The sequence below is a fragment of the Dioscorea cayenensis genome, chromosome 10 (genome assembly GCF_009730915.1).
Source record: "Dioscorea cayenensis subsp. rotundata cultivar TDr96_F1 chromosome 10, TDr96_F1_v2_PseudoChromosome.rev07_lg8_w22 25.fasta, whole genome shotgun sequence".
Taxonomy (NCBI): Eukaryota; Viridiplantae; Streptophyta; class Magnoliopsida; order Dioscoreales; family Dioscoreaceae; genus Dioscorea; species Dioscorea cayenensis.
The window spans coordinates 6,674,117-6,686,704 of NC_052480.1; the positions used below are offsets into that span (position 1 = coordinate 6,674,117).

At 30.4% G+C, this 12,588-nt stretch overlaps 1 protein-coding gene across 1 annotated transcript; it reads right to left on the reverse strand.

Moving 5' to 3' along the window:
* Positions 1-3,078: 3,078 nt before the first annotated feature.
* LOC120270136 (probable pectate lyase 22) lies at positions 3,079-5,553 on the reverse strand. The gene is given in 5 exon segments (XM_039277162.1): positions 3,079-3,471; positions 4,364-4,502; positions 4,612-4,932; positions 4,934-5,344; positions 5,444-5,553. Coding segments are annotated over 5 exon segments (1,203 nt in total). The 5' UTR covers positions 5,551-5,553; the 3' UTR covers positions 3,079-3,246.
* Positions 5,554-12,588: the final 7,035 nt, after the last annotated feature.

Genomic DNA, 12,588 nt, shown 5'->3' on the forward strand with positions numbered 1-12,588 from the left:
CTCGCGTCTTCGACTTTCTTCCATTTCAAGTTGTCTCCGAAGTTGTCTCTACCAGATGAAAACCTCTCGTATTTTGCAGACTTTTTCCTTTCCACTCGAGATCTCAAAGGAGAAGTCCCCCTGCGCAACAAGTTGGCATTTCATCGGCTTTGCAATCTAAGGTATTGAGTATGGTTTTATGTTAACTCTGCTCACATAAAGAAAGATTTTTTTCGGTTTTTGTTTTGTGTTCCCTGCTTTTTGTTGGAAGATATTGAAGTCTGCAGGGGGATTTCTGACTGGGGTTTTTGTTAGTCTCGCCGGAGATTTCTCTGCTAGGGTTTTGTTTTGTTTTGCATTTTCGATCAGATACACTATCGAAAAAAGTTTTTTTCGATTGTTATGATTTGTGTAATATTTATAATGTATATTTCCCCTTTTCATTTGATATGGTTGCGCTTTTACAAATGAGGTTGACGTTTAAGAAATGAGATGTTACGGTTTAAGTTTTGTTGTCTCTGCTTAAGTATTCTCGCCTCTGCTTTAATAAGATGGGTCTCTGCTTTAACATTTGATATCTCGTCTTAATAACCGAGAGGTTACCGCTTAAAAACCTTAAATTTAGCGCTTAAACTTTTGTGAATACTCGCATGTTGAATGTGTTGTTATTGTCGCAGTCGGTGATTATGGCGGTCAACCCTAGTTAATGGGCGATGCTATTCTGACACCCTGTAGTGGAGACTTTAGTCGAATTGAAAAAAATAACATGACCCCTCGACACCTGGGAGATTATTCGACGGACACCGCTTTGCGCTGTCATCGAGCTGGAAGCTATATACCAAGAGAGGGGCCCTTCTTGATTCTCTTTTTGCAAAGATACGATGGTCGCACCAATAAATTCGGGGATCGGGGAAAGCTCGCTGAGTTTCGAGACCTCAAGATGTGGCCCTCGTTCTTGGTCTCAGCATTGCGATGGCGACGCAATGGTCTTTCGTAAGAAGAAAACCCGGCCGTCTCAGAGGAGGTATCTATCAAAAACCCTACGAGAGACACGGAGACTCCATCAAGAGCACTCGGTGCAACTTGTTCGACGGAGGGGAGAAGAAGATAATTTTGTCAAACTCCCGATGGTGTACCTCATGGGTCGATCCCTCTTCCCAAATACATCATGCTCGGTTCGAATCGATCGTTGATTATGTCGATGATCTACTGCACCATGGGGCGATACGCATGGTCAGCGAGCGACACAAGTGGCTTATGGAGGATATTCCACAAGCGGACGCTCGAGTGCAAGATAGATCTGCTAGGGAAGAAGACCAACACGTGGTACATTAAGGGTTCCTCGGTACGCGCTTAACGTCCGGTTTCTGAAAGTGACCGGACCAAGGAAGAAAGTCCGTTTTCAGCGAAGATCCCTAAGGATGTCGTGCTACGGTGAAAGTATTTTCACGGAAGCAAGCGACGGTAGAAACCAGCTTGTCATCACTCGATGGAAAAGAGGTAATAAATCATGGACAATGTTTAACATAAGTCTTTAATGTTTAAACATTTTATTTCGCTAGTTATTTATGGTGTGAAGTCCACAAGCAGGCTGACTCTTCATATCCGAGAAAAAAATCAAACGCACAGTGGACTGACATTGACTGATTACAACGAACGGGTGTTCGGATATTTATGTTACCGTGCATAAGAATTAATGCCGTCATTAATTCTTATGCACGAGATACCATAACCTTGCCACCTTCCACGTGCCACCTGCCAACAATTCAGATCAAACGAAAAAGATCACCGTTTTACGCAGAGACTTTGAGAATTTAAACGTTAATATGAAAAGTTATACATGTAAAGATAATGGTAAACGGAGATGACAAGTATTAAACGGATATGACAATTATTAAACATATTAGTAATATATTTAAACGGATAATAGCAAATAGTTAAACATTATTTAAAATATACAAAAAGATAACAATAAACGAGAAGAACTTTACAACGAAATGAACTCGTTTTCAAACGGAGACGTACAATGGCACATGCTCCGTCTCGACAATAAAAATCGAATACTGACTCATTTGAAGATGAAGTGCACTTGACCAATCCGATGGAAATCAACTTCATTTTCCGTTGGAGAAACCGATTTATATATTTCGGGTATGATAAACTTCACCCGCACTACCACAAATGAGTCGCCATAATAAACTCCCTCTCGAATGGTCAAACCGATAAGAACGAAGAGATTCTCACCAGTACATGCAACCGTAGAATCGAAGTCGAACAACTCAAATGAGGAGAAATGAGGGAGAACAACAAGATGTAAAGCAACTCCTATACATTGTCTATCAGAAACCAAGCAGAAAGCCCTTGAAAAGGTTGAACATGATGATTTGGCGCTTTCCTTTCCCACCATTTTCAAGGCCAAAAATGGGATTTCACAACATGGACCCATTTGAAGTGAACGGTAGGGGGTAATAGAGAAGTTAAACACTAACGGAAGAGCTGTCCGGGGTGTGTAAAAGTATGAGGGGGTTTTTGGGAAGTTTTGAAAATTACGAGGGGTGAACAGTAATTTTCCCTTTTTTTTAATTTAAAAACTGATTTACCATTACTTATGTATATATATTTAATATTTCAACAAATATTTGAGTAACTGTCTCGAATGAACCAAAAGTGAGCACCATTGGATTGAAATCCAATAGTTGACAAATGAATGTTTGTAGATGTCAAACCCTTACACACACTTGTATATGTTTTTTTATTTAAAGAACCATGGATAAATCGCATATCATTGACGTCACATGAGAGAAGTTGAGCTCTACAACTCTTGTAATTTCTACCTACATAAATTGGGGTTTTAACCGATCTCCTCGAATGTAAATAGACTGCAATGAAATCTTCACATGTAAATATTAAGTTTTAAAAAAAAACAAAATTTGTATATAATGATTACAAGAATAGAAGAGAAATGGAAATAATTTGGATAAATATTAATTTTTTAATATATTTTTTATTTTATTTTTTGGGAATTTCGCCATATGGGAGAGAAATTATTAATTAAGAAGACAATCATTATTTGCGAGAAATAACAATCTCATTATAAGAACATAAAAAGTTCAGATCCACAACACTTTCTTGACATGTTGATGCCTACAAAAACTCAAAAACAACAACAGGATCTGAGGTTGGTGCAATCTTAATTAAGTCATTTTATTATCAAATCAAACTTAACTAACTACTAATTCTAATTATTAGTCATTAATTATTAATTATTTAGCAACGTGAGCCCTTCTTGCATGCAAGAGCCCCTGCGGAGACAGTGATGGAGCTCACCAAAGAAGAAGGTCTAGCTCCCAAACTTGATGCCTTGGCATAGGTCGACGCCGATGCTCCGGCGCCGGACGGCGTGAAGAAAGCCCCATTCAACATCATGTCGCCTTCCGATCGCCAATTCCAGTTCTTCCACTCTTCTTCATATGCATCCTCACGTTTTGTCACCTACATATATAACCAATTTGTTATATTAAATTATGTACATACACACATTTTATTATTATTTTAAAAGTTTTTAAAAAAATTCTCTTAAATATTATTGATATTAATTAAGATATAAAATAAATTGATAATTAAAATTTAGATGTTTTTAAGTAATTAATGTTTTATTAACTACTAATTATATACAATAAAAACAAATGAACTTTATTCTGTAAAATTTTAAAATAATTATAAGTTTATATTATGTTAATATTAAATATACGGCAACACTAAAACACTTTACAAATAAAGAAGAAAGAAGTCTTTTCCCATTGGAATATGTCTCTAATTAAATATATAAAACTAGGAGTTAATTTTTTACTGGAATTGTCATTCCATATTTGATTGCTATATATAATTATTTCCAATTTTTTAATCTTTCTTCACTCAAATAATATCATAGATAAACTTGATCTCACAAATTCTTTCAACTATTACCATAATGTTCCAAAGAACAACCAAAATCAAGTGTCATGCTGACATATTATTTAGGTATAAGAGATATATAAAAATAAAAAATTCTAAGAATTAAATAATCCAGTACCTTTTCATATAGCACTCCAATGCTCCCACCATAAATCTTATCTTACATTATCACCCATCCACAGAATCATTCTCAAAATTGAAAATTCTATTCTATGCCTTCCCACTCTCCATCACACAATCTTCTCCCATCCATTTTAACCACAAATAAAAACATAATAAATCCAAGTTGCCACTAGTGATCATCACCATCATCTACACTAGCATTTTTCTTCAAGAAACAAAAGCATAAGTGTGCACAATAATATTCTAAAAAATTATATTTATATACTACTTCTACACATCCAAGATAAAAAATTAAACTCCAACTAACCTCTTTGTTGTACTTGCCATTAGGAGCAAGGAACCTGTTCCCTTGGCTATTAATAGTGGGTCCCGCGCTCCCTCCTATAGCATACATCTCCCAATGCGTGTAGTCATTATTCACCACATGAAAGTACCCATGCCTACACCTTCACCATTAATGCCCCTCAATAAATAAATACCTTAAAAAAAGAAGAAAAAAAAATTCATAGAGAAAGAGAGAGAGAGAAAGAGAGAGTGCTAATATTATGAAAAAACCTTGGCATTCTTTGAACAAGACCTTCTCCAAAATGGTTAAAAGCTATAGTAACCTGCATGTTCTTATCAGCCAAGAAAGAATCCTTATGACCAAGCAACATAACCTTGTCATGGTGTGTCATGTAATTGTTAGAAATGGTGATGGCTGTTGAGCCATGAATTGCATCAATGAGTCCATCATGGCAATTTGACAACGAGCAATGATCCACCCAAACATGACTACTTCCAAATATAGAGATTCCATCGCCGTCCGACGTCGTTCTCCACCCATAATGCTCCGGCGAGTCCCTCACGTACGCATTGCCACCTTGCATGCAATCCATGCACTATCACGTTGGTCACGTACTGAATTGTTATGCATGGCCCCCCGGCAATGTGCACACTGGCGCCACGTCCATCTAGGGTTTTGTATGAATTCATTATGAGCTCTTCTTTGAGCTTGATAACCATGTCACGTTTGAATATGATCCATAAGGGCTCGTTCTGAATTGCACCGTATCGGAGAGTGCCCGGTTTAGGGTCTACCGGATCATCGTCGGACGGATCGGTGACGGTGTAGATTCTGCCATCTCTGCCTCCAATTGCATTCTTGCCGAACCCGATGGCACAGTCGGCTAACCGTTGCCGGTTTTGATCCCACTGTGGATCACACCGCCAGCAGTCGTCGATCGGGTTGCCGGTATTACATGACAAGTGATTAAGTTTCCGTCTTGTACTATTGTTGTTCATCATTCTGAATAAAAATTGAACATCAATTTGAACATTAATTAATTGGAACAAGTTTGAAAATGTATTAATTAGTTTATGTATGTAATTATGTAAATAAGTGTACCTTTGAACTTCTTGGACTATTGAATCAGGGTCTTGAATTGGAGTTGAGAGTGCGATCATCCATTGTGATGTGATGAAGAGAAGGTGAAAGATGAGAATGAAAGCCATTGATTGTTTGAATTGTAAGTGTGAAGAGGATGAGGATTTAAAGAGAGTGAGGGTGTGTTTTGGGGACCACTGATTAACGTGATTTGTGGGGGAAATGAAGTGAAATGTTGTTGGTCTAATTTTGTGTGTAAAAAGTTGATTAATGGTACTCACATGGATGGTGTCAGATTTGTGGAATTGAAATTGAAGAAAGTTGGTATTTTTTTAATATACATAGATTGAAGATGGTGCATTTAATGAGATTAACCAACCAGTATTTATTATTTTTATCTGCTGTTCTTGTTGCTGTTTCTGCAGGATTGGATTTGGTCAGTGTCTCCAATTTAATGTGTTGTCATGATAAAATTCTATGTTTGAGATTGGTTCATAGATATCCTCATGTTGCTTTTATTCTTACTGTTTATTTATTTATTTATTTATTTATTTATTTATTTATTTATTTGAAGTGAGTATTTCATATATGTAGGTCAAGAAAATGCTTTCATTTATGTATTTGTTGGCCTTATGAGAAGAATTAAGGAAAAAGTAACTACACCCCCTTGTATTATTAAATCCACAAAGTATCCCTTATTAATTTTTTCAAACCGAATTTTTTGGCCAATGGAGTTTTAATGAGGTTAATTTGATGGTGAAAATATATGCTTGCCCTTGTAAAATGATAGTGAAATTTAAAATGACGAAAGTGATATATATATATATATTACTAGGCAGGAATTTTCCTCCAACAATAAGGATATTTCTCGGTTTTTATAAAAAATTAAAGAATTAGTTCAACAAAAGGGATTTAAATCAAAGATTTGTCCGGGAAAATGAAAATTTTTAGAGGCTAAAAAGATAATTTTATCAAGAAATAATTATATGTTTATTTTTATATATTTACTATATAATATGTTTTTTTAACCCTAAAATATTTCGGCATGCATTTCTTCTGAAGTTATTTTATTTACTTTATAGAGTTAAATTAAGCAATATAAATATAAAAAAAAAAAATATTTTTTAGGCAAATAGATAATAAACGTTTTTTGTTTAAAAAAAATCAGGGATGTGTACAAACTTAGAGCATTTGCAAAATCAACAAGCACTTATACTCTTTATTTTGTATGACCTTTAGGATATTTTATTAGTTGATATGATTTAATTAATTAATTATAAAATTGATTGTTAAAAAATATATAAATAAAATATAGGTATTTCACTGTTACTATTATAAATTTTTATGGTGGTTTAATTGAGAATTTTATTTAAAGGTAGACTGTACTTAATGAATTATCTTATTTTTTTAACTCATTATTCTCGCAGGAAAGAATGAAATAATTTAAAAAATCAATTCATTTCTTACTTCTTTTTTTTTTAAATTATTTTCATCCAATACTTGTCTCAAAATGTTAAAAAACAAAAAAGTGTTAAATGTTTGAGACAAAGTCCCTGCGGGTCAAAGGCAGTAAATTACGGAATGAGAATATGGCGACGAACGCGCGTGTACATGTGGATCTTTTGACACGTCATCATTGATGATGACTTGGCATCCTATTTTCAGATATGCTGACGTGGGTGGGCCCGGTGGGCAGGCATGTATGGGAAATGATCCAACTCGGTCTCGTGTTAGTTATAGGAGAACCGAAATGTGCTTATCCTCAGCCGATAAATTACTTCAATTTAATAATTTTAAAATAAAAAAATAATTTTTTGATATAATTATGAATCTATTCTTCTATTATACAATAAATAATAAATAAAATTTATAAATCCATAGTTAAAAATAAACCACATCACGGAACTGAATTCATTAAATTATTTTTCGGCGTATATATAAAGTAAATATGATGGAGTAAAAAGTCCTATTCCTTTTTCATGCTTTTTTATTTTGATGCTCTTTTTATTTCAATCACTCTAAAAATTATAATTTGGTATCATCTATTTAATTTTTATTATAATAAAAATGTAAATTTTTTTTTTGAGAAAGGTGACAAGCACCAGAACCCAGGGACGTACATGTGTGGGGAGTAAGGCTCAACACCGATCCACGTGCCCTCACCTTACGTAGGACATGAGGTTTGATCTCGGGTTTCACAGCAAACTCCTCTGTGAAGGACTCGATACTGGGAATTGGCCGACGGGTTGTTGATAAAATGTAAATTTTAGGGATGCTTTTATTGTAATAAAAATTAAAAAAATATATGTTTTTAAAACTAAGTAATTAAAATAAAAACACGTAAAAACTGGGAATTATTTTGATTATTAAAACCTATTTTAGTTGTTTATGTTATAATCAAAATAAACTTTATTTTTAAACGTGTCTTTTTTTATATTAGGTGACAAGCACCCCCATTTAAAATTAAAGTCAGAGATATGTATAGATGTGGAACACACTCACAAGTTTAACAATATCTTACCCTCGTAAGTTTTAATTTCGAAATCCCTCTAAAATAAGAACTTTATATGAGAGATCTGACAGTAATAGGCCAAGCAAGTATTTGTGGAATATGTCATATTCACCCGTATTTTTATATATATATATATATATATATTATATATTTTAAAACTCATTGGTTTGTCTTTTATATTTTTAAAATTAATTTGCAGTTAAAAAATAAAATATTTTTAAAAAAAATTAGTAACTTACATAAAAAAAATTATAATATAAATATAGAAGGGATATTGCCATATAATAAAATTATTTATTAATAATTTCATTAATTAAGTGCTATAAATTATAATGGGAAATTTTAGAAAATTATTTATTATGTTTTTTTAATATAAAAAAAAACTATGCTAATTTTATGCAGACAAGTACAACTGTACAAGGCATCTATAAATGTCATGCCATGATGATGATGATGACTGAGTTGAACTTGGTACAAAAAAAATATCAAATTTATCTTTAGAGCATACTATCCTTGCTAATGTTTTCTTTTTTTATTTTCTTTTCTTTTTTAACTTTTGCTAATGTTTTCTTTATTTTATTTTTTTTGAAAAAGATTTTCTTTATTATTTGGATTATAAAATTTCACCACAAAAAATATGCAAAGATGTGGGTGATCGAAATTTTGCTCTTACAATATTGTTTTTATAGTATATACTAGAACTGTTTACTGATTTTGGTATATGTTTTGTGGAAAAAATAGTATTTATTACTCTTAAGAATTATAAGATTAGAGAATTTATCATTAAAAAATTATTAAGTTACTGTAATTAATACACTTCTGTATCTACTAGTCTCTTTAACGAAGCTCATTACCTTTATAAAAAAATAATAATAACAAAATAAAATTAATAAAATAATTCATAAGATAATGCTTTTTCTTTTTACTTTGTGATTCATTGAAAACATAATAACTAAAGTTATAAAAACATATATATATATATATATATATATATATATATATATACATACTAGGTGAATTGTTTTGAGAATAGTAAATTAAATAATAAGTTTTTTTAATGGATTACTCCCTCCATTCTTTTTTATCTGTCACAAATCTATGTTCATTTTTATTTGTCATTTTCTAATATTAAAAAATATTTATTATTTTTATTTTCAAAATTATCCTTAACACTCTATTCAATTATATTCTTGAAATTAAATATGAGAGATAAATGTGAAGATACAAAGTATGGGTAGTTTTGGAAATACAACTAATTTTTTATAAAATTTTATGAAATAACTATAAATCTTGATATGTGAGATTCGGTTAACCATGACAGATAAAAAAGAACAGAGGGAGTATTAATTTTTATAAATCCATCTAACACATCATAATGAGAAATAATAAGGTATTATATATCACTTATTATAGTCATAAATACTAACAAGCTTAACTGAGCATTAAGACAAGGATGTGATGCCACGGCCACCAATGTTATATATCAACCCCTGATTAATTAATTGTTATGAAACTTAAAGAGCTGATTAATTGGGTGTTTGTCATAATAAAAATCCACATTATTTCATGCACAATGGCCCCTAACTGCTCTAGCATGCTTTTCCCCAACATTATCACTCAAAACCTTAAAAGAAGATTAGAGTACTTCGATGATTTAATACCATTCATTAGTGTTAATTAGGATGTAAGCTTTATATCTAATTAAGATAACCTTGTTTTTAAATCTAGCTTGTGATGTCTTATAAAAATTCATAAATATCATTTTATAAATCATTATAAATTTATTTTTCATATTTTTACCAGTCTCAGTTATTTATTGAGATCTTAGACAATATAAGTAATACTTAATAAAAATTTTCTTTATATCACTATTTACCATTTCTTTCATTCTAATAAATTAATGAATTAATCAAGACTTAGCTTGCGACTAAAAAAGTATATCAAAAGTATACATATATACCTATATGTGTTTCATAAATAATTTAAACGGTCCGTTTGAATATATATATATATATATATATATATATATGACCACCTACATATTATTTTACATCAATTTTACAAAATTATATACCCATTATTTAATACGCGCGCATAAGCATATGCATTTAAGATTTTATCATAAAAAGGGTACTTTAAGGTTTTTTTTAACACATTCTCACATAAATATTTTTATTAAAAATAATTAAGTAGATTTAAAATCTCATAAACATTAGATAGAGATTATAGGGCACAAATCCCCACTTTAAAAAAAAAAACTATGTCTCTGTATGTATATAAAGGTGGTGTGGTAGGTATTATTAGGAAGATAAACCAACATTATTGAAAGCATTTTGTCAAAAAAGCATTGAGCATCATTTTAGGCACTAATTAGTAGTCTAGAAAGTGTAAAAGTCTTTGGATGAGAGAAGAAAGTAGTATGTTTTTCTACACCCCATTCAACGGAGAAATTAAAGGGGTTCATAAGTTCATTGTTGTTATGTATTCGTTTTCTGTGGAATTGAATAATTTTTTTTATTAGGCATCCTAAACTCAAAAATTTACCATAAATAAATTAAATGCTATTCTACACCATTCTTTTAATAAAGTACCTAACAACAAACTACTACATTACTTATATGATTGATCAATTTGAATTTGTATGTGCATAAGTAGTGATTTGGTTAAGAAAACTCATTGAAGTCATAATAAATGAGTTTTTTTCACATACGAAATAAATTTTTTTTTAGATTATAGTAGAATTGATTTGGGAGGGATGATTGAGTAAGTTACTCTATGACATAATTGTCAGTCACTAAATCTCTAGTAAAAGATATTAGTAATTCTAGTACTCCTAAAATAATAAGATTTTTTATTACATAGTATACCGATTGGTGATGGCATTCTCGTACTGTTGCATCATTTGTGTGTACTATTGCGTGGGAGCTCATAGTTTTGTGTTATATTTTATTTTTTTTTTAATGGGGCTCATTTTTATCATTGACAAAATGGTAAAATTATATTTAATTTAAATTAATTTAGAAAAGATGTATATCAAATTTCAAAGTTTATTAATAAAAATATGTTTATCGAAAAATTGTAAAATCAATGCTCTCAAGAATATTTGACATCTCAATGTTTAATTTAACAAAATCTCTGTTACCATTAAAATATGATAAGTATTTTAATATATTAAAAAAAATCAACATTAGTGTTTGATCTATATAACACTAATATATTTAACTATTGAGTCTAGTTTGAGTGTCATAAAGTTTTTGTGAATATATTATTTTTTTATCATCTCGATCATGATTATCTTGTCTTACTTTTTTTTCATTCATAATTATTTTTGTCTTACTTTTATTTTTTTATGCAATAAATTTGAAGATGTAAATTTCACTCGAATGGTGACAAATATTCAAATAAATTAAGAAAGAAATAAAACTAAGACTTAGTTCTCATTCAGATAAATCCAATATGTAGACTGCAGACAAACATGCAGAAATAATGAAAGCATATATATTTTTGTCTGTAGGACATCTGGATGAGAATCCAATGCCCAAGAATAGCATTTGCCAAGATATTAATATTTAGCATCAAATTCTTTGCCAACTTCAACTTCCAACGTTGATGTTGGCTTCATTTGCCAATTTGATGAAAATGATGATAATCCAACAAATATGATTTAATTGTTTACAATAATATAATTTTCTGTTATTTATTGATTGTTTATAACTTTATAATAAATAAAAATCAACGATTTTTTGTTTTATTGGCACCTAGTGTTAATGTTTTTCCTGAAAAAATAAATTCGAACCTCACATCACATAAAGTGAGGGGACAAAGATAGTAACTCCAAGCCTGCGCATATTCATAACACATAATTTATTCACATTTTATCAATAAATAAATAAATAAATAAACAAACAAACAAAAAGACCCATGCACATCTCTAGAAAAATAGGTTGTGAGAAATACAACATATCTTAAAACCATCTTTATAGTTATAGTCATGGTCCATGGATAGAAAAAAAATCAAATTTCATATTATATTAAAATATCAAGGTATTCAGAATAAATTATCTTCATTATTATCAGTTAAACATAGTTTATATATTTAAACATAGTTTATAAATAAATTATGTTTTACCAATGTTTTTAAAACCAGACCGGATAGCGAACCGGTCTCATATTTAGGTCACAGTTCGACCGGATGACCCGTTATGGTCGGACCAGATAATGTCATAAATAAATAATTATCTTAAATAATATATATATATATAATAAAAAAAAATTATTATATTTTTAATCATAATTATCTTAAATATTTATTTTAATATCGTTATGATTTTATCAAAATGGTTGAAGATTCAAATAATTAATCTCGATAAAGCAACAAATACAACTCCCTAAATCTTTTATTTCTTAATCTATTAATCATAAATGGATGATGATAACTACATAAATTAAACAACTAATTAAATTACTAATTATGTGAGGATGAGACAAGGCATGAACAAAAGAAATTCAAAACAAAACTAGAACTAAGTATGGTTAATTTAATTCTCATATTTGATCATCATTACCATTAAAATAAAAGTATAAAATAAAATAAGTCCTAAATGATCTATACCTCTTAAACAATTTACAAGTTTCTTTTTTTTGTTTATTTTCT